At 46.1% G+C, this 23,052-nt stretch overlaps 2 protein-coding genes across 3 annotated transcripts; both read right to left on the minus strand.

The window, feature by feature from the left end:
• Nucleotides 1-145: 145 nt before the first annotated feature.
• Nucleotides 146-3,893, minus strand: tlx3a (T cell leukemia homeobox 3a). The gene is made up of 3 exons (XM_040174506.2): nucleotides 3,128-3,893; nucleotides 1,979-2,216; nucleotides 146-1,332 (listed from the first exon to the last, which is right to left on the minus strand). The coding sequence occupies exons 1-3, from the start codon at nucleotides 3,552-3,554 to the stop codon at nucleotides 1,149-1,151; spliced, it is 849 nt and encodes a 282-aa protein (XP_040030440.1). The 5' UTR covers nucleotides 3,555-3,893; the 3' UTR covers nucleotides 146-1,148.
• Nucleotides 3,894-14,315: 10,422 nt separating this feature from the next.
• Nucleotides 14,316-22,829, minus strand: hrh2a (histamine receptor H2a). 2 transcript variants are annotated; one of them, XR_013467395.1, is made up of 5 exons: nucleotides 22,717-22,829; nucleotides 16,495-17,810; nucleotides 16,178-16,349; nucleotides 15,892-16,063; nucleotides 14,316-14,907 (listed from the first exon to the last, which is right to left on the minus strand). XR_013467395.1 is itself a non-coding variant. In XM_040173546.2 (4 exons), the coding sequence occupies exons 2-4, from the start codon at nucleotides 17,498-17,500 to the stop codon at nucleotides 16,054-16,056; spliced, it is 1,188 nt and encodes a 395-aa protein (XP_040029480.1). In that variant the 5' UTR covers nucleotides 17,501-17,810; nucleotides 22,717-22,829; the 3' UTR covers nucleotides 14,316-16,053. The 2 variants fall into 2 exon arrangements, 1 of the variants encoding a protein (XP_040029480.1); XM_040173546.2 differs by having other exon boundaries at nucleotides 14,316-16,063.
• Between the last annotated feature and the right edge of the window lie 223 nt (nucleotides 22,830-23,052).

The following is a 23,052-nucleotide window of genomic DNA, read 5'->3' on the forward strand; positions in this document are numbered from 1 at the left end:
ATAAACTTTGCAAGAAAAAAATGAAGTTCTGTCTGCTAATTTGTTCTGTCACTCGATTCAATTTTTTTTTGTAGCTCATAATATTGTGTGTTAAAAGCTTGAAATCATTTTCATGGTGCATCATAAAGAGCACGAGCAAAAAGGGTCACAAGAACAGTTTATATTGTTATTTACACATATACAATGAAAGTACAAAAAGAGTTGTACATTTGTGCCTTGATCCCATGGGACACACAAATAAAGCATGATAATATGCATATAAAAAAAGAAGAAACATCACCACCATCACAGAACATGCATCACGCCCTTTATTACCCAACTCGCGGCCTCTTTTATATTTTTCACTTCTGTTCCTCTTAATCCTGTCATCTATTTCCCTTTTATTAACACGCACACAAACATTTCTCCTGTATAATGTAATATTTTATTACTTTTTTTGGGCTATGGTGGTGCACCACACCTGTGTACATACAGGTGATGGTGCTGGTGCCTGTAGTTGGATATTTAAATGACATTAGAAGAACGTTTAAGCACCAAAACAATTATTTTAAAAAAAAAACTCTGAAACAGCTTTTATCTGCATTTTTCTAAAACCATCTTTTAGCATATTTTGATGAAACTGCACAGGTTTTATGTGACATGTTTATGCAAGAAGCCTATTGTTTCTGTGTAGTTGTGTAGGCCGTTTTATGTCTGCAGTTCTTCCACAACAAAACAGACGAATGGCGAATTTCCTCTTCCAGGTCTGGGGGGTGGCAGGGGGGTAGGGAGGGGTCTTCTTCATTCTAATACACAGAATGAGTAAGAGCGTAAGAGGACCATCGCAGCGTGATGAGAACTTCAGAAAAAGGTCTGTATCTGGTTTGAAGGTGGAAAAAGTATCTCGGTTCCAATGTTCAGAGTTGCAAAAAATTGAATCCAAGGGCGTTCGGTTTCTGTTTCAAGACAAACATCACTCACCATCATTTCGGGTCCATTTTCTTAACCGTCCGCTCAGATAGCCCATTTTTTTCCAACATATATATATTTTTTTATCCATCGCATGGATCAAAGTAAGTCCCACTGTCCTCACGTATGTCTAATTGAATTAATTTGTCCTCCCAAGGATCAGAGCTGGTGCTCATTGATTACCGCGATGCGCCTCGCTTCTATTCCCTCTCCTCGGCCCACGGTTGGAGGTTCTGCAGGGCGTACAGGGAGGAGTTATGGGCGCACAGCGGATCCGACACCGCTGATTCGCCGAGAGACTTCTGGAGGGCGGACTGCTGCAGCTGGAGGATGAGGCGATTGGCCTGCTGACGCTCCGCCTCCCTTTCCTCGGCTGTCTGCCTCCTGAATAAACACAGGCGAAAAAAAAGAAGAGGCAGATTAATAATTAAATCAATCAATAGATACAATGTAATATTATGTTATGAAGAGCAAGAAGACAAAAAGGAAAAAATGTAAAAAATTACCCAAAGCTGAATTAAATCGATTAAATGAATCAGTTCTAAAAATAAAAATGAAAAAGAATGAAATCTTTGCTTCTAGCACGAATAATTAGCTACATAAAAAACGTAGTAATTGACTATAGTTGTCTGATGATCAAACAACTACATTAATGTGTTTTTTCTGTATAAATTCTGTATAGATATTTCTAAGTTATATTTTGTTACTTAATTAAAGGGCACGAAGAAGAATACGAGGAGACAATATAGGTTGATGATAACACACTGTATCAAAGCAGTTTTTATTATTTATCTAATAATTTGCTGTTTCTATCCAAACCGCATTGTTTTGGTTCCGTGTCGTCGGGGTCAATTCACAGGAAATGGGGCGCGGGGTCATCTTCACATCGTCACAACCAGAAAAGTTTGTTTATCGAGCTCTGGAACTAATTCTAGCGGGGGGAAGCTTGTGCAGTCGACTTTTGTTTGTTTGTTTGTTTTTAACGGCAAGAGTGTGATGAAATGCCAAAGTTATTATATTTCATACGGACCTCCACTTGGTCCTGCGGTTCTGGAACCAGGTTTTGACCTGTGCGTCCGTCATCTTCAGGCTCTTGGCCAGGGCGGCGCGCTCGGCGCTGGCCAGGTACTTCTGCCGGTGGAAGCGCTTCTCCAGCTCGCAGATCTGAACCCTGGAGAAGGACGTGCGGGGCTTTTTCCGTTTGGGCGGAGTCCGGTTCTGGTACGGGTGTCCTATCCGCCGCGTGACGGCGAACGGGACCAGAGCCGCTGCGAGGAACGGAGAGACAAACCGGTGAGTGGAGGACGAGCTTCTCTACTGCAGCAAACGGGTTAATTCACTCGCCACTCTGTATGGAAATGCAAGGCCATACATCACAGATGTCTGCCCTGTTTGACAACAATTCCCCATTTAGACGGTGTAAGCCATATGTGAAATATGTGTGATGAAATTTATTGTGAAGGATGGGTCTGGCCAAGTAGCCTATTGAAAACAATGCAATTATAAGAAATAAATGGATAATATCCACCCTGCTAATTAGGGCAAGTATATTGGCCTATCTATCTTTTTTTTCACATCCTTAGCTTTTGCTATTAAAGGCTCCTGTTCCTCTTCAATCTTCTTAACCTTTGTGTTACAGAAGAAGTATCACACACATTTTAAACATTTTAAATAGTATTTTTTTTTTAAGATTGTATTTTATTTTTACATTTCTCTATCCATTCGGATGTAAATTTTCTGACAACCTAGCTTAGTTATTTAAGTTTGCTTTAAGTCAGTTAAGTTTAATTAACGGCACGGTTTTGTTATTTATTTATGTATGTACGTATATGTATATATAATATGATATATTAGGTTTATACATTTTAATTGTGTGTGTGTATATATATATATATATATATATATATATTATATACATTAAAAAAATCTTATCCACTTTATGTAGCCATTAAATATTTAACATTTTCACCACACGTGTAGTAAGTTGTGCTGACACAAGACTCTTAATAACAATCGGAAGTATACTTCATTATTGGAAAATGCCTTTTTTTTAAGGTCGATTAAACGTAAAACATAGTTGACTGTATAAAGCCTTAGACACATTGTCTCTAGTTTCTAGGGTTTTAAATATGATCCATTATTAATGAGGGCATCCCTTTAGTGGGAACTGCTGGACTACCTGATATTCTGTCCTTGGCGAACCGGTTTCCAATCCATGGGAAGCACAGCCCTCCAAAACCCGGAACAGCGCCCTGGACGGCGGCCGGGGGTCCCGGCGCTGTCATGGGTCTGTGGGCCGGGACTCGGATCACTCCGCGGCTGCCCAGACTCCTGCTTTCCCCGTATGAGCCGGGCGCCTCTCCCGGAGGCATTATACCGGAGAGGGAGATAGACAGCGCGGTGTACGCGGGCGCGGTGGACCCGGTCGGGCTTCCCAAACTGTAATAACCGTCCCCGTTGCTTAACTCGGATCCACTCTGTCTTCCAGACGCGCGCCCGTTGTCGGGCTCCGTGCCGGCTCCCAGGATCTGGTCGATGCCGAAGCTGATGGGCTCATGATGAGCCGGCTTCGGAGGCGGGCTCGGCGCGCTGGGTGCTTGCTCCATCCCAGTTGCTCTGTCGCGAAAAGGGCGCAGGAAACGGAACGGGATCTTTTCGAGGAGAACCACGTCACGGTCAAACAGTACCAAAAGTAATCGCCAGTAGTGTCTCCATCGCTGTCCGGCCGCGCGCGCCCCGACCCCAGCGTGTCCTCGGTGTCTCTGACAGGCCCTCCTTCAGAGGACCGGGTCCCCTCTACAGGCTGCTGTGGTGAAAGTTTGATGGGCGTTTGGAGAAATGTGACGCTCTGTCCTCCTCTCTGCGCGTCAAAACGCTCAGTTTAGCAGCTCCGTCCTCCTCCATCCCTCTCCACCATTCATTGGCTGGCACCCGGATGACTGATTGAATGTTAATGGAGGGTAGGCCCACAATTTGGCACAATAACCAATATTTCCCATAACCACGGGCGTCAGCGTGTTTTATATACATGGCATCTCCATTCCTTCTGAGTGAGCTAGTATTTGAGGTTTTTTCCCCCCCATTTTAACGGAGAGTCAGGAGCACGCGACGGCTTCATGGTTATTGAAGTGCCTATATATGTAAAATAATTGCTCCAGGATCACCGCAGATTTGGGCGTCTTTGGGGATGAACATCACATATTTTAGAGCTTTAACCAGCTGCAAGTTTGGCCATCTGTCCGTGTGTCACGTGCACGTCTTTAGTGTTGTATAAGTTTCGGTGATACATTATATTAGATGGAAAAAAACTTTTTGCCCACCGCGGGGTCTGATGAAATGACGCCATTAGTTTTCAGGCGAGACAAATGTCCGCAGCATTTGTTGCCCGCTGTCTGCGTCACTTCTTAGATATCTGCGGTCTGACACATGTGGGATGTACGCGAATAAGACGTTTGCATGACAACCGGAAGCTATTATGGAGTGATATAATGACCATGGGGACTATCAATGGATGTATTTTAAAGCACATGCAGACCTGAAGGAAGAAATGTTGGTCGGCATTTTTCCTCCTTCCCCCCCCCCCCCAAAAAACGTTAGACGCTTAAGCTGAAACCAAACGTGATTTAACTGTTTTTTCCGATTTATTTGAAAACTAAAACAGTCACAGCTGGAAAAAATACATCGAACAAATTCTCTGGATAATCCGTTCCAGTAGTTTTCATAAATGATGGGTCATGTGAGATTATTGGGAAAGCATAAAAACCACGAAATCCACGTTCTCAATTACGCGCGTGAAACCCATCTCGCGTGTCTTTTTCCAACAAAAGGGCAACAGCCTTAATTGACCACTGGCAGCAGCTATTGAGCACAGCCGAGTATTATGTGGCCGTATTTGTTCCTGGTAGCCAGTGCCGCATTAAATGACCTGACAACGGAAGGCCACGGGCTACTTCAGATAAAGTGTCCGGGCTCTGGAAGCTGCTAACCGCTCAGATTCAATGTAACGGGCGCCCAAAGTGACCAGATAATCACATTTTCACTAAGTTGTCAGACAAATGCGCGTCGGGTTCCGATGCGGCAGGTGGCTCTTTGGGCGATCACATTACACTACTTAAACAAACGAACGGCCAACATATTCATTTAGTGACAGCGAGGCGTGCATTTGTGGGCTTTTAAAAGATCGCCACAACTTGTTTATTAATCATCATTTTTTTTTCTGGGCATGTGTTTCATTCGGCCCGAACTATGTCCATAATTCTGTTTTCGGTTTGGCTTATCCTGTGTTTTTTTTAATACCGGCTATATGCAATTTTCAATTGTAAAATTATTTACGAATTAATTGTCTATGTTCATCTCCCTATGAGAATAGAGAAATCAAGTAAAATTAAATTATAAAGTGTGAGGTTGTATGATACAAAACCACACAGAAATGCAAAAATCCCGTAGGTAATATGGATTTTATTTTTTTAAAGATCCGCCTCTCGCGATTTACAATAAAGTCTTATGAAGCAATATGCGATGGGACAAGGCCCGAGGTGTTTGTTTGGCAATATGGACAGACTTAGTGTTGGCTGCTTCACCCCGCCATATGTGAGCTCTCCGGTGGCTTTTGATGGGGGAGAGTTTGTCTTTTATAGCTGTCATCTTTGTGGACATTTTTATGTTTCTCTGGATGACTTTTGCAAGAATGAACGTGATTGTGGCGGAAATCCTCATTTGAAAGAAAAACAACCTCCATCATATTTAAGTAAATTAAATTAAATTAAAAACAATTAAACGACCTCATATAGGAGGCACACAGATCACAACAGAACAACTGCTCCATGGAAATGGATAGTATCTGTATCGCAGTCCCTGTGTAGCATACGGGGTCCCACTGGTTGCAGATGTTGGGGGTCAGTAATCCGGTGTAATCCAAGGATTATGAAACATTAGCTCTGACCTACCGGGGTACCACCGGTTACCCCGAGGCCGGGAGAGGTATCAGCCACCTCCATGCAGCCTCACTGCATTTATTGATGGTGTAAATGTGAAAGACGTGATTTCAACGGCCGAAAACGAAATGTGATGCCAAGAGTCCAATTACGCACGCGCGGTCTTTAGGACGCAACCTTGAGGTTTAGTTTAGGCCCCAAACATTTAGACGAGGTCTCTGTAAAGCCCGCAGCCCACACGAAGCAATTAAGATGCGCATCAATCCTCGCCCCCCCCCCCCCCCCCCCCCCCCCCCCCCCCCCCCCCCACACACACCCACCGCTTGGCAATATAAAAGCTGACACCCTGATTCCAAAAGTCCAAAAAAGAAACGACAACAAAAGAGTGAAAGACTGCGATTTGTTTGAGAAATTACCACTTGATCTGCATAATCGGGGGGTCTGGGCTGCAGCTCGGTACCCGGGGGCTGCGTTTTTATTGCGCGTCTCCTCGCTGTTATCAATTTCACCGGCGCGCCTGACTTTTTAAAAGGGGGACGAGGCCGGCTGCTTCTGAATAATGAATGACACGCTTTTATATTGTCGCTAAAGTGCCCGTGATGTTACAATATGAAAAGGCAGCGGTAAGTAATAGTGCATTTAAAGGGGATGTAGTGTATTATTATGATGTAAAAGAGAAGGAGAGAGGCGGCGGAGAGAGAGGGAGGCGAGCGGGGAGCAGCACCCACAGAAAGCGAGAGAGAGAGAGAGAGAGATTGTTTTATTACAATAAGAGGAGATGAGTTTGCCTCGCAGCGGAATGGGGACCAGTTAATGAAACTTTACCGCGGCTAACGATTTCCCCTCCCTCGCTCTAAAACCCGCCCTTATGAAATATTTAAACTATTTAATATAGGTAGTATTAAGCTGAAAGACAGTGGCATCGGCCATCTGACAACATTTACAAGGCTGCGGATTTTTTAAAAGTTGGGTAAGCAACGCTTTCCCCTCAACCCGCATGCGACCAAAGTCGCGCCGTAAATCACGCTCCCGTTGAGCGCAATATAGAGCAAATGCGTTTTTACTGTTGGGAGACTTGATTCGGTCTAATTTACAGCTTTCTGTGCGCCGAGCCGTGCATCTTCTCACAAGCAGTGGCAGCAGTTTACAGGCTCATCTTATCAATATAAACCTTTCTCGTCTGTAATGGGAGGGGTAAGCCCATGGTGTGTGTGTGTGTGTGTGTGTGTGTGTGTGTGTGTGTGTGTGGGATAGTGTTTCATATTGACATGCTCAGTGGGATTGTTGGATGAGAGGAGAGGAATGGGATCCCCCTTCAGGGACTCGCTAGAGGCCATCATCATGGACCTCTGCTCTCTGGACTCTGGCAAACTCTTAAAAAAAAAAAAGAGCAGAAATGCCAATTTAAAATGTCACTGTAAATGTGAAATATATGGGATGGTAAATATGACGTTAGAGGTTAGTTTCCAAATAAGTAAGACGTCAACTCTAAAGGTTGTTTTCACTGAAGCACTGATGAGTCACGACCGGAAAAAACTTTCAGTGTGTTTTCTTTCTTTTTTTTTTTTTACAAATGAGTCATAAGCTTTAGATGCAAATGTAAGATGCCCTGAGGTATTTGCTCCAACGAACATTGCATTCTAGTTTCACTTGAGGAACATCATGCCTCGTCTCCGTGTGTGCCTGTGAGGGTACACCATGTAAGCCCGTCTGATGGTTGAATGCATGGCTGCCTCTTCACGCTGGTTAGAAGTCAGGGAGGGAGGGAGAGGAGGATGGAGAGGAAGAGAGTGAGAAAGGGAAGTAAGTAAACCGCACAGACGTGAATTATAGGGATGGACGGAGAGCAGAGAGCAAAAACAGGATGGCAGACTGAGATGTGAGAGAAAGAGTTAAATCATTATTGGGGGATCATTTGGGGCTGATGATAATTGAACACATGGTTTGAGTTTGGTCGAGAGGATCCCCGCAGCATTTTGATGTGTTTTGCGATAGTACTTTTAAGAGTTAATCTCTGCCTTTATCCGTCCTGAGTGCTAAGTGAATGTTTCTCCGTGGTTTTTACGGGGACATTTTTAATCTCTCATCGCACTGGATGGCTTCCGGGGGCACCTGCCGTCCACAAAATGACCGATGTAATTAATAAGTGAGTGTGTTTGCTATTGCTTTAATGACTGATTTGTGTGAGCGTGTGAGGGAGTGTGCCAGTGTGTTTAAGAGCAGCTGAGTGCCCCTGAACGCCTCGCGACGCTAATGTGTTAATTCATTACGGCCTGGAGTCGGTTGCATTGTGTCGGAGCTGTGTTGCCCCGTCTCTCCCCGTCTGTGTCCTCTCCGCCTCATAAAAGCTGATTATCCAGCATGTCGCCGCCGTTCCACCCATTCTCTCCTGCCTCTTGACCTCCTCACCCCTCCTGTTGCCTGCCCGCGGGGCGCTCGCGCAGGGGAGGATGTGGGGGGATGGACGGAGGACCAGCTGCCGCCAGACATATAGTGCTCCGGTGCCTGGCAGAGGGAGCTACTCCAGCCCCCTGCTTTGCTGGGCCTTCTGGCCCCTCAGGGTTGGGGGGGGGGGGGGGCACCAGCGTCATGCCACCAGCCCCACCTGTCTGGCCCCGGGCGGAGGAGTGTGACCGATTAGACGCGCACGCTCGGCTGTTCACAGCCATATATGCAGGTTACTGCCGGATGACCCCGAAAATGTCAAGGATCCAGTCATTTACATCAGATCCAATAAGCTTTTTAAAAGCTGCACATTTCCTTTTAACCTGTATAAGTTGAGCCCCAAAAACAAAATGTTGTATATTTTGTAGACCTGCATTCATTGGGCAATGTTTAAAAAAAAAAAAAAAAATTCTGATCCGCACACACACACACACACACACACACAGAGGCACTCGCACACAAGTACACACGGAGGCACTTTGCTGTGAGGCGTGAAAGAGCGAGAGCTAAGTGAGGTCCACTCCAGAGCGCTATTCTCTACATTGATTTCCCATTATCGGACCCCGGTCCCCCTGGAGTCATTAGTGCCGGGATCAAACAGACAGACAGAGAAGCAGACTAATACCAGTCACTTACACCAGCACGGGGAGATCACCTTACCTCCCCGAGGGTAGGAAGGCCAGGGAGGACTAGAGGAAGGGAGGAAACGAGGAGGAAGAGGGGGGAGAAAGGGGGGGGGGTTAGTGGATGGACGAGTGCAATGGGCTAACAGATGGAGACGGCAATGTGCAGAGAGGGAGAGGGGTGGAGTTTTGCAGCGGAACGCTCACCAGCAATAGTAGACACTCTTTGATCACTTTATTTGGTGATGTCCGTCGCGGCGCAAACGTCCTTTCTCGCTCTCCCTTTGCTGCTCTCTCTTTTTTTTTTTTTTTTAAGCTCTGCATCCGCACTGTCCGCGGCTACCTTTCGTAATTTAGCTCTTTTTTTTTTTTTTTTTTTTGTCCTCCAACGTGCAGCCAATAAAGCTCCTCGTCCCTCTCACTGTCAATAGTTTTATGGTAAAGACGCAATGATGAATGGTTTTCATGTAGCCAGCAGCTGTCCCCAAGAAGGAAACAAAGCGACAGGGGGGGAAAAAGTGAAGGAGGAATATGAAATGTGAGATACTCATTTTGGTCCCTTGCTTCGTAATTTCTGTAGATGTATTTATTCTCTATGGATTCAAGGGGAGCAATGAATTCAGAGTATGAATCAACACCATCCATCTTATTCACCAGTGCCTGCCAGTGCGCTCTGGAAGGGGTGGTCAGGCTACACACTCGCTTGGAGACACACACATACACACTCTCTCTCTCACACACGCACACAAACGGCTCAGACGGGGGTGACCCTGGCCTGACCCCCCTGCTGACCCCCAATCTGTTCCCCAACCTCACACCATGAGAGACCGGGGCACACCGGGATAGGGGCACACACACGCTCAAAGACGCACACAGACACACACACATTAGCACAATGTGTGATCTGATGGATATCTGCTCAGACAGTACCATGTGTGTGGGCAGTGTGCGTGCGGACCGCGTGTGTCTGATTGTGTGTGTGGTGCCGTACCCTCTGCCCCCTCCCACTGGTGTTAATTGATTCTTGGTGTGCTTTGCTGATTGGTGTGAGGACCCCTAGAGGCGGACCCAGTCTCCACCGATGCCCCCTCCCCATTAGTGTAGCACCTCTCAGACACACGTACAGCACACACACCAATATATATGTCCACAAACTTTATAGCAAATGTGGTGATTGCACTTACACTGGGGAGATACAACGCACGCACACACACACACACACACACACTCACACACACACACACACACACACACACACACACACACACACACACACACACACACACACACACACACACACACATCCGTGTCTTTCAGGGGGTTTTCACACCCCAGTAAAGAGGAATCTGGCTCGCTGACATGAGCAGATTGCGGCTCATATGAGACGATCCACACAGAAAAAGCAGTGCCCGTGTCTTAGAGGAAATTCAGGAACAATATAGGTGGGCAAAGGTGTGTGTGTGTGTGTTTGTGCGCGCGTGTTTGTGTGTGTGAGCGAGAGCCAGAAAGAGCGTAAGAGAGATGAATCTCCGGTTATTAATTTCCAGCCGCGGCCCCTGGGTGAGATGTTAATATAGGGCTGATTGTGACTAATTTCTTATTAATTGCCATCAGCGATTACACAGTGGCCAGTAATGTGGCTAATTTGTTGAAATGAATTTGGGTTTTCTCAGGCATTTTAATTGCTGCAGGTGGGCAGCGTCCCCGGCACGCTGTCCCTTTTGTTTTTCAGCAGGAAACTTTTGTAGTTGTCCCCGCTGCTGTGTGCGACTATCATCCGTAATGCTGTGTGAATTAGAGCGCATTACTTTAACATTAAGGTATGTGCACAGATGTAGTTTTTCCCCATCTGTGTTTTCTGTCTGACGCACACAAACGCTGCTCTGCAGCATCACTGGGAACGCCGTCGACGTGATATTCGTCAGGCTTATGCATCCCCCGCTCCGTCCATACATCTCTACACGTTCACGCTCATTACAGTGGGGACGGAGGAACATTTAAGTGGTTGCCTTTTGTTTGCGGAATGTTTATAGCTTCCGTTAGCACAGTCTCAACGACCACTGAGGAACCAGTAGATACAAAATCCAAATCCCTCTATAAAAGCAGAGATGCCCTCTGGGCAGCCATAGCTCATAGTTGGCCTGATTTAGTGGCAGCCAGGAATCTGGGCTTGAATAAAGACAGAGCGAGCGAGGGCAGAGTGGGAGAGAGAGAGAGAGAGAGAGGGAGAGAGGGGAAAAGATAGCTCCCCGTGTGATAAATAGCCCCGGCTCTCTCTATTGCATTAGCCGTCCGGGCCGATAGATTGCGAGCCCAATAGACCCAGACGTATGCGATTGGTTTCTCATATAAAAGTTGCATATTAAATTCCTTCACAGGACTGTGCCCCCCAAGCATGAAGGGAGGAAGGAAGAAATGGGAGTGAAAAGGCAGAAAGTAGGAGTGCAAGAGCAAGAAAAAGGCTTTTTATGAGAGGCGAAGCGAAGGCAGGGAGTTTGGGAAGCCGCACTTAGAAAGGGGGGGAAGATAATAGCTGGAAAAAAGTAGCTCGATGAAAAGACAAATGGTGATGTCATGTATTTAATAGGTCCGCCGATATTGGGCGATGAGTGCGAATGTACGTCCATTTAATCAGTATTGCTTCCCAATGAAGATTTCTCTCTTGTTTTGTGCTCACTTTCCACCCCCCCTCCCCCCTCTCCCCCCCCCCACTCTTCTTCTGCTCTCAGCCGCTCTTCCACATGCTAACGACCTCTCTAATTGTTTCCGAGCTCATTAAGGTGCTGATGTTTTAATAGTAATTAATCCGTCATTTGCCTACATGCAAACACGGGCCACTGAGGTTTGTTCATCGCTGTTTCAGTACACTGGTAATGCTGTAGCCCAGTCAGAGGAGACAATATCCTGCTAATTTAGCTCATCACTGTTAATTGGTTGTTAAGTGCCTTTAATTACCATGCAGGCTTTGGGATTCAGGTCGGCGGAAAGACGTAGATCGCTGTGATCGTCCCTGCAGGCTTGTCCCTGCTGCCGTACTGAACTTTGTAAACAGGAATAAATGACCGACGGGCGAGAAGAGACACGCGTTGACCTGTTTTCTTTTTGTCTTTGCCAAGTCTCTTTCCTTATTTCCTTCCTCTTTTTTTTCTTCCTTTCCTCCATCCTCCTGTCCCTTCCTCCATCTCTGTCTCACTCCGTATCTCCTTCTCCATGATATTATTAACTCATTAAGTTTTTTTCATTATTTTTAATAAAAGATGAGTTATGGCTTTAGCCTCACTGTGGCAGCATCCACCCCCCCCCCCCCCCCCACACACACACACCCTCCTCCTCCTCCTCCTCCCTTCCCATTTACACTCTCTCCCCCTCCTGCCCAATCCCCAATTTTCTCCTTCCTTCTTGCCCATATTGTGCCCCCTCCAACACGTTTGACCCTTGAACTGTGGTTTCAGACCCAAGTGTTGCCGGTTTTTGACCTTCTGGCCGCCATCTTTGCTTCCGCCGCAGTCACTCACGTCTATCAATCATCTCTCTTTCTCATAGCGCTGAGAAGTCTTTAGATGGCATTCACAAGATTTATGATTCATGTTTCCCTCTCTTCTGTCTGTGTCTGAGAGAGAGAGAGAGAGAGAGAGAGAGAATAGAGGGAGTGAAAAAGGGAGAGAGAGAGAGAGACAAAGTCAGAGACTGTAGAGAAAGGAAGGAGAGGGGCTTGTCGATGACACAGTTGAATAATGACAATATCTATGATTGATCGCTTATACAGGGCTAGCCGGATGCGGGTACTGTGTGTGTGTGTGTGTGTGTGTGCACATCAGAGTGACAGAAGGAGAGCGAGAGTCCATATGTTTTGTTTTCCACCACATTAATCTGATGTTAAAGAAGCAATGATGAATGGTTCTCATGTAGTTTGAGCTGTCAATGGTCAAAAGATGGAAATGGGTGGCAAGTAACCAGAATCACCAAAGGACACGTTTGTGCAGAAAAAAAGTGGGACTTAAAGGACGTGAAAGCCAATAAATGTATTTAAGTGAGAGAGGACAGAGCACAGATACGGACGGACCCTCTGAGTTATTAACTGCTGTGGTTTTCCCCTGAATGAATCTACTGCAGCATCTGTTTGTCATTTTCTTCTCCCCGTGACCCTTTTTAAAAGGCACGATACATTGTTTCTTATTAGAAATACTCAACGCACCGGAGCTGGACAGAGTTTGGTCACTGTAATCTTTATCCTCAAGAAGTATTCCCTTCTAGTGCGGCTATGCCTTCTAAGTGATGGTGGACGACCACAATAAAGGCATTGGAACTTTGACACCCAGCAGAGCCTAACAAGGGGCTTAACTGTCTTCAGTGTGAAATCCTTGTCTGTGTTTTGATTCGTCCTGGGGAGGTACACCCAGGTTGCCCCGTTTCTCTATTTTCCTCGCCACTATTAACAAAGCTAAACCCTTTTTGAGAGTTGATCACATGCCGTCCTGTTCCGTGACGTCCAACTGGCGGCTGTGCACACAGAGCAAGGGAACACTTGGGCAACAACACGCAGAGCGGGAGATTACATTCTCTGTTTGTCAAGTCAGGAATACCGACTTCCGACCTGCGATTGCGGCACATGTATAATGTGTGTAGAGTTCAAACGTCCCGTTTGAAACCTCTGGGTGCTTTAGTGTTTCTAGTGGCTGATCTCAGTCAAAGTTGAGCAAAGGTGAGCCAGCTGGAGATCGCACCAATTTGGAGAACTACAACCATGTCTCACGTGGCCCACAAGTGTCCGTTAATAAAATGGCACGTTGTGACTCTTTCCCTCCTGATTCCTAATGCCAACACTGCTTGCTGCTGCAATCTCCCACTCAAATGATGTATGTTTCATTTATCTTGGATTCTTGACCATAACTGTACTGGGGGAGTAACTCCTCTGTGGATTCCTTGTGAGAGATCCCATTAGATCCTTTTCAAATGAATCAAACCGTTAAAGTGCACATAATTGTCTCGGACGGATGGAGGGCTGTGTTTTTGTCGCTCCTAATTATATATAATATTATTATTATTATTATCATCATTCATATTAAGTATGACCTCCTTTTTGCAAAGCATTGACAGTTAGTTGAAACTCGAATCCCTCGTTTCCAGCTGGTTTTGACCATTATGTCCACTTCTGTGTCGGTCCTAGAGGAAATAGCTTGAAGTATGGAGAAGGTTAAGTGTTAATGTGGTAGTAGTGTGAGGCAATGTGTGCTGACAGCTGTGATGAATTGTTTCCAATGTACTCGTGTTACCACTCGTAGATTTTTTTTTCTGCATCATCCCACATGATAAAACTACAGCTAATTTGTGTTGCCCTCTAAAAATGGAAGTAGACGTTATATTCTTTATTGAAGCCCCTCTTTATTTGTACAGTAGGCTTTTAATTATGTATCTTACAGGAACAGAACATGCCATTTCTTTAAGTCCTCAGTTACTTATACAATATGATACAAGACATACATTTGCCACCTTTGTGGCACTGAATAAGCATGAAAAAGACATAATCTGCATTCTTCAAAAGACAAGTGGTTTCTACACGGAGTAACTTTAACAACAGTCCAATAATCACATTTTCTTTTCTCTCTGGTGGTGAAACAACCATTTCCGGTTTGTCCAGGTCAAAGTTGTGATTCGTCGTGTTTCCACTGGAGTGCACTCTTGAGTCGGCTTAAATAATGCACATCATGAAATTGATAACCCGTGTGTTAATCGGCTGGTCTCGTTCTGTCCCCCAGTGCTTCAACACTATCGCTGTTAGCTCTCGATCACATGCGTGATGACCGCCGGAGCTCCATCCACGCAGGAGCAGCGTCATTTGTTCGGTTCTCCGTTGGCAGAGGCCGGCTGTGTGCGTACGGTTGGTTCTTGCTGATCTCCCATTTTCTCTCCCAATCTTTTATTTTTTTTATTTTTTTTTATTAAGGATGGAGCGGTTGCTAACAGGCAGAAGAGACAATGCAATCAAAAAAGGATTCAATCACTTTGGGTGTAGAGCATGCAGGGAGGAAAGGATCTTTCATTTTACCACTGTGGGCCTGGATTCGCTCCAAATCTTAGTATGGAGATTAGTCAATTTGCTGCATCGACAATCACTTACGGTACGGAGCTGCACATGAATGTTTTAGCAGGTCTGATGGGTGTTCAAAGTTCTGTGCACATTTTAGCCCTCAGAAACTACTGTAATTATAGCTTTTTTTTGAAGAAGCAAAAATAAATACAATATACAACTGCAATTTGAACAGTTAGTAAGAGCTTTGGAAAGTGAAAACCTAAAACAACATTTTCAGGAAAAGAAAAAATTGAAATAATAATAATAAATAAAAATTATTTTGTATACAATACATCCACAATGACCCAGATCCTCTGTAGATGAAATCTGACTCCAAATAAAGACAGTTGTTTTTTTTACATGAGTGCTGTGAGGATTTCTACTCTTAAAGAAATTATGAGGCATCATCAGTTAGTTTTTTGTTTGGCTGTACTGGCCTTCTGAAATATGCCAAAAATGACATTGCTGTACTTTTTTGCTGACTTTTGTTGTTGCACTTTTAGTTTATAATGTGCAAGTTAGCTACTTTGAATTACCTCGCAGTCTTTAAAATCAATCACCAAGATTATGTTTTGTTTTTTGCTGCTTCAACTAATACACACTTACCAAAGCCCATATATATATATATATATATATATATATATATATATATAGCCCCGCACATACAAAGAGAAAACCACTCAGTCGAAACAGTTCACAAAGTGCGAACAAAGAAATGAGAGCAGCATGTGAAACTGGATAATGTATCTCCTCTGAGCTGAGGGCAGCGCCAATGACACGACGAGGACCTGTGTGTCACAGTCCATTTGTTCTGGGCCCGACATCATCTGTAGGGGGGGGTGTTTACGTCTGTGTGTGTGTATCTGCTTACATGTTGTGTTACGGATGCCTTGACCGCAGCACCAAAGGCCTCCAAATAGAGGGCCTTTAGATCTCTTTGTGTCCTCCGTCGTCTAGGTCTTCCTCTCAGGCTGGTGGGTCTTTCTTCTCGGTTGCAACCGCAGTACACAGCGCCCCCCTCAGCAGCGCGGGCTCAGCACGACCTGCCCTCATTGAGAGGAAAGCGAGTTTAGAGAAGAAATACGTGTTTGTGTGAAGGGTTCAGATGTGGTTCTGTTGGGTTCTGTATGTAATGTACATGCTGAGTAGTGATTGACCTCTCATTGCCGTTGACGTCTGTCACTGCAGTGCCGTTTGCAAAGTGGATAGTCGCTGCGGCCGCCCTGCTGTTCATTTCTTGAAGCGCGACGTTTTGTTCCGTTTGGCCCGCCCGGCACGTGGCGGGGGCGTGGCTACACAGCAGTGTCACCTCTGTAAACTGGTCTCTGGCTGCGAGGGGAGAAGAAGGAAAAGACGACTAAAAAAACTGGAGCAACTGGAATTAGAACATGTGATGTGTGTTAACCCCGGTTGCATTATTTTGTTGCTCATAAATTAACGTGTACTGTGAAAACAACCTGATTGTGGGCTTTACCTGCTGCTGCCGTGTGAGGCGGCTGCCAGCTCATCCACCCGCCGTAAGTCGGGCATCGACATTTCAGTAAATGGGTGTAGGCTGACCTGAAGTCCCGGTTGAGCGCTCCGTAGAGAATAGGGTTGAGGGCCGAGTTCGTGTAACCCAGCCACAAAACAATGGGGTATTCTGGTACTGTGCTCGGGTCCGGATGCTCCTTCAGGCCCAGCACCGTGAACAGAATGAAGTACGGCAGCCAACACACCACGAAAGCCCCGATCACGGCTGCCAGCGTCACCGTGGCTTTGTGCTCCCGCAGAGCCACTGCTGTTACGCTGGAGACCACGGTGGTGCTGGTGGAAGGGTTGTCCCTGCAGTTGTAGCTCGTGATGCAAGTGGGTCGCGCACCGATAATGCGTTTGGCCTGCGCCCGCGCGATGCGCAGTATTCGCAGGTACGTCCAGCACATCGCCACCAGGGGCAGGTAGAAGGTGAGAAGGGCGTCCGTCAGTACGTAGGGCCTGTTCAGCTCGAAGCGGCATTTCCTCTCTGGCGCCCAGGGCCCGTGGTTCTGCACCGTGCCGTTCACGGTGTTCCACCCCATTTGGATGGGCAAGAAGGACACGGCCACGGACACCGTCCAAACGCTGGCCATGGCCACGGCAACTCTCCACGGCAACACCACTGAGGCGTATCTCAGGGGCCTGGTCACCGCCAGGTAGCGGTCCACGCTGATGGCCAGCAGCGTGAGGATGGAGGCGGTGCACAGCATGACGTCCATGGAGATGTAGAAGTTGCAGAAGGCCGGGCCGAGCGGCCACTCGCTGTTGAGCTGCAGCAGGGCGGAGAAGGGGAGGACCAGGAGGCCGAGCAGCAGGTCGGTCACGGCCAGCGACACGATGAAGCAGTTGGTGAGGCAGCGGAGGCGTCGGGAGGCGCAGACGGCCATGCACACCAGCACATTCCCACTGACGGTCAGAAGGATGAGGAGGGACAGGACGACACCCAGCATCACTTGGGACAACATTATCGCTGGTGCTTCACTGGGGACGATCACATGACCGGAGCTTTGTGCGAACGACTGCGAGGTTTTCCTTTCGGGTTTTGGAGATCAGAGGACTTTTTTGCCAAAGAGGACACGCACATAATAAGCCTTGGCCTCGGATATGCCGCTATTGCATAACGTCAATCAGAGGGTTAAGAGCTATTATGAGCACACAGTCTTTGGCTGCAGGAATGTGACTGCTGTTAAACATTTTTCTGCCTGTGGGGGCGCTTCCTGGTGGTCCGTGGCAGTGCTTTGGCTTCAGCATTATCTCCCATGGTTGTAGGGACACCTAGTGGACAGAGATGAGGGGCACAGATTGTAATCAGCACAGCATTTCCTGTAGTTTCAGATATTGCACTGGCATGTGACGAAAGAGAGGTTTGGTTATAACTTGTTATATGTAATTCATCGATTGTGTCTATAATACACAATATACTAGACAATATTTATACATCGACAATAGCTGGATACGTTTTAAACAAATACTGAGCATGTGTGTGTATGTTTGAGTGTGTGTGTGAAAGAGAGAAAGGGTGTAGATGTATTTTGAGACCCTTTTTTACATCTATGGTTTGATAAATATGATGGAATACAATTTCCTTCTGCAATGGAGTCCCAAACTATCATCAAAATGCAGTAAATAGATAAAGTAAAACAACTGAAATGACTGTGACTGTAGTATCAAACTGGCTTTTACTGATCAGTTGTGTTTTCTGTTTCATCTCTTTCGCTTGCTGAGCTCAAACCCTTTGCATGCACGATGCATCACGGTAAGAGTTCCGTTCCGAAATCAACGTAGAACCACAACTATTCTAAATAATCACAATGACTTTGGGGTTATGCATTCTGTCAGACATAGATTCATTTGTATATTATGATGTTCCGTTTTTTCAAGTCAGGCAGAAGTGCAGCTGCCATTTCAGACTGATCGCTCAAGGGAATTCCAATCCCCCTTTTGATAAAACCGCGACCAAAACGGTAGTTTGTTTAGCTCAGGCCAACATGTGCAACTTCATAAACAAGCAGCACTGCTAAATATCTCAGACTGCTACGCCTGAGATGAAGCCTCATGAAGTTTTATTTCAGTTTCAGTTAAATACGATTAACATTTTGATGAAATAATGCCATGGATGGAAGGTTTGGTTTGAATCAGGAGACCAGCGAGCGAATAATGATATGATAATAAATACAGTTAACCAATAGTGGCTGTGAATAACAAAAAGGTTGTTTATGAAACATTCAGCATCAACATAATTCCCATTATTTTGTCAAGGTAATTTGAACAAAAATCCTTTTCTCTTGTATATTCGAGCTTTTGCTCCGTAGACCTTCTCGAGCGGGTTTCCGTGTCATCTACTCTGTGAACTTATCAATGGCATGTCGGCATGAGTCTTTGTTGTGTGCTTGCTGGAATGAGCAGAGCTGCCTGATAAGTGTAGAATGTGTGTGAGTGGAGTACGTGTGTGTGTGTGTGTGTGCGTCAGTGGGTGGTGGGTAATGTTTGCTCGTCTATTTTCTAACACTGTAATGGACATCGGGACATTTGCCAGACTTTATCAGGAGCCGCTCACTTATCACCTAAAAGAGTGAGAGGGACGCGGCGAGGTGCACACGCCGGCTTCACGTGAAAATGGGGGGGAAAGAAGAAAGACCATTACACTACGGGATGAAAAGGAAAATGCCACGGTTTTTAATTAATATCCGGCTCTAACCAGAACACCAGCTCTAATCTGTGAGCTTGTCCAATCTTGGCTCCTTTGTTCGTTGGACGCATTTCTGTCCCCCGACTCACTGCTTTGAACTTCATCCAGAAGTAGCTGATAGCTCGCCCGCTAGCGGATGGAGTCTGGCTCTCGGATGACATCTCGGCTTTTGTGTTTCACAGAACCACTGACGGAGCGAATCCCCGAGAGGACACGTTTCACGTCTTTTCGTCATCCAAATCCGTCTCTCTGGAGCGACCACTTTCCTTGTCTCGCTCCCAAGCGCAACACGTGCAGGTTCGGAAAGGGGTTTAGGCTCAGCTCCAACGCGCGCATGTGAAGAATGTCCTCAAATGGAGATGTATTGCAGTCAATGGAAGCTTCCGAATAACCTCGCCTCGACCCCGGGACACAATGTATATATAGGGATGTGTGTGCTCGCTTGTTATCCGTCTCCGGCCAAATGCATGAGCTCCCTTTCCCATGTCACGGTGCACGTGTGTGAGAACATAACCATATTCGTTTCCTGTTTATTTTTGCACAAATATTTGTGTTACTATAACATTTTATTAATATACCACGCGGCCCACTCCGTTATCAAGAACCAGCAGTGAGCGCGAGCGTCGTTTGCAGAAATGGCTTGCATGTGGTTTCACTTCATCAAGCCGCTGTTAGTCTGCGCCGAGCGCATCGCAGCAGAAAGTCAAAGTCTTTCACCTTCGCGTTGAAGAACGATGTCCTTCTATAGCAAATGCAGGCAGTGTGCTAATGTATTAGCGACCATCTGTTTCCTTTCACAAACTTCTCATCAGTTGTCCCTAATGGAAAACGATGGCGGGTGTTACTCCATATGTATATATTATCAATGACACACAGCAACCCACAACCTGGAGATTCTTTCTTAGTAATGGATCTGGAAGCTTGTAATGGATCGTAATGGCTGATGAGAGCCGGGTTTTCCTCGCGACATAAAGGCGGCTCCACCCAACGGGGGTTTTCTGCTGGAGAATTCAGAGGCATGTTTCCAGGTGACAACCAGAAGGGGACTAAAGGGTCTGGGGCTTTGAGGACGTTCAGGCCCTCACATTATCTGTGTGGAGCAGTTGGTTGAATGAAATAGGAACTGGTTAACCTCCAGGAACAGCGCTCCCTCCCTGTCATCCATCTTCCGACACAAGAACAATGCCAACAAGCTGGGGAGGCTTCAGTCCGCCCCATCAAACCTTCTATTACCCAGTAAGTGGTCTGGTGAAAAGACTCCAATTTGGGTACAGAGATAAAAGGCAGGAGGAAAAGAACGGATCCGTGGCTCTTTTGCAGTTTCCCAGTCGGAGCTCGCAGATGAGTAATGAGGTTATTTACCTCTCAGCTGGGACTTGTTGCTTGATTTGAGATTCTCCAAATACCACGAATTCATTCTGGCACCTTTTTTTTTTTTTAACCAGCCAGCTGTCTTTTTGGAGGTATTAACATATCTGCTCTTCTCCAGCCCAAATGTTTACGTAATCACCTATATTATCACAAATGCAATGCAATGTATTCCAATGTATTTACCGGGAGGAAATCGCTTAATCCGGCCCCAGTGAAATCACTGAAACGTTGGGAGAAGGGTGTCAGATTTACTTTTTTACGTGGTAGCTGCAGCCTGATTGATTGCAGGAAATAACCCAGTTCATTCAGTCATTCGTTCATTCATTAAGCCCATTAAAACGCAATCACAGTCAGCGTATCTGCCTCCTGACGGTTGTGAAGAGGCTCGGCAAGATGACTCACGCACCACTCGCTATGCGCGTCTCTGCCATACTGCTGAAAAGTGTGCGGAGCTCCGTGTCGGCGCTGCACGGCCCAACTACACAACAGTGACCTCGTGCACTCAGTCACACGCATTCTTTGGTGGCGGTTGGTCAACTGCCGAGGGGTCGAAAGATTAAAGAAGCTGAAGCTCGAGTTTATTGTGTCAACTATTTAGCAGAGCTGTAGATTGTCTGTTCCAGATATGATACAGGCATACTTAAAAGAAAAGCAAGGAACTGCTATGAGGTCAATACACCTTTTGTATCCTTGTATGCATGACATATTTTGGCAATAAATGTTTCCTGATTCCTTTTATTTAGCGAGGACCGTCATACTGAATGGGCCCTGCACGCAGTGAACATCCCAGCGACAATCTGAAGGCTTCATTTATCCTCCTGTAATTCAATCAAGCAGAAACACTCGGCTCAATCGCTTCCTCTGCCTTTGCAGAGAAATCTATAGCTGTGTTAATTTTTGTGCCGCGTGGTCTTCTTCTTGTTTGTCTTTGTGCCGTCCTTTTTAAGAGGGAGAAAGGGATGCTGGATGGTGGGTTGCTTGGTAACAGTTGTGTGTGTGTGTGTCCCCCGGCCAGCAGAAAGAAACCGCGGAATCTTGACGAGGCATGAAAACATAACGGTGTGAGTGACAGACGTGAGGTCAGACGGCGACACAGGCAGCAGTGGGGGAGGGGGGGGGGGGGGGCGCATGAAATATGCATGTACACTAACAGCATGCCTTCCTCAGACACACACAAACAAGTTCAAGTCATTACGGGGATAATAGTTCGCCCCCTCATTGTGTCAGCCTTGTCCTCCCCTCAACTCTGTTATGTCAGCGTCACAGCTCCTGGATGCACTGCCTCAACTTAATAATCAATCCTTCCCCAGCATTCCTCCTATCTGCTCTATATCTGCCGATATATTAGATTTTTTTTTTTTTTCACGAGGAAAGGGGAAGGCGAGGAGTTCCCGGCCAAGTCATGAACTTAACCACATCCTCTTCTGGTGGCTCATTGAGCTGATACAAAGACGTCACCTGGTCGTGAACTGTCGCTCACTCGGGTTAACTGATCCACTTTGAGCTCTAATCGTAATGATGCGACAATTTTGATTTGATTTGGGGTTTTTTTAGGCTGCTGCCATAATAGTCATTTGGTGATTCTGTTGTCAAATGGTACTTTCCCGTGTGAAGTATGTAGCTGTAGCAACTGCACTAAAGCAAGGTATAGCATTTTTAACCACAAGTCACACGCACACAGACACAGACACACACAGCACAATCTCACTTCCTCATGTGGAGTGCCGATTAAATGACCCCTTCGTGTATTTGTCTTTGTGCAGAGTTCACATGCTCTCACCAGCCTCGGTATTGACTCAGTTGAGCTTTGCTCAAACACAAACCCACGACTTTCAATCTCAGATCATTAAACCTCAATTACAAAAAAATGAATGAATTTTTTTTCTCGAGGTGGCCAACTTTCAGAGCAGCATTAGGTGTTCGAATGTTGTACACACCAATCATAAGCTACTGCCTCACTCTCTCTATCTTTTACTTGAAATGCATAGCAGGAAATCAAGGCGGTCTCAAACATGCTGGCAGGGCACAAACACAGCTGGAGGGACGACGTTTGTCAAGCCAAATTGTTCAAAACATTCTAATTTACTGAAGAAGATCTAAAGTAGGAATTCATCAACTCACCCCCGTGCTGCTTTTCCTTTCCTGAGACGACGGTCCCTGCTGCCGCGCTCTGCTCCCTGAGAGCGGCGAGAACCACAGCCTCTCTCTCTCTCTCTCTCTCTCTCTCTCTCTCTCTCTCTCTCTCTCTCTCTCTCTCTCTCTCTCTCTCTCTCTCTCTCTCTCTCTCTCTCTCTCTCTCTCACTCTTATTCTAATAGCGCTTCTAATCATGCCTTATAACATCCATGATCCAGCTGCTGTGGCTGTTGCTTTTGGAGACTTGGCAGAAGAATGCAAGCAACCTGTTGCATTCGGTCTAAATGGAGCTGCTGGCAGATAAGTCCAGCTTGCATCGGGG

This window comes from Gasterosteus aculeatus, chromosome 4 (genome assembly GCF_964276395.1).
Source record: "Gasterosteus aculeatus chromosome 4, fGasAcu3.hap1.1, whole genome shotgun sequence".
NCBI classification, from domain to species: Eukaryota; Metazoa; Chordata; class Actinopteri; order Perciformes; family Gasterosteidae; genus Gasterosteus; species Gasterosteus aculeatus.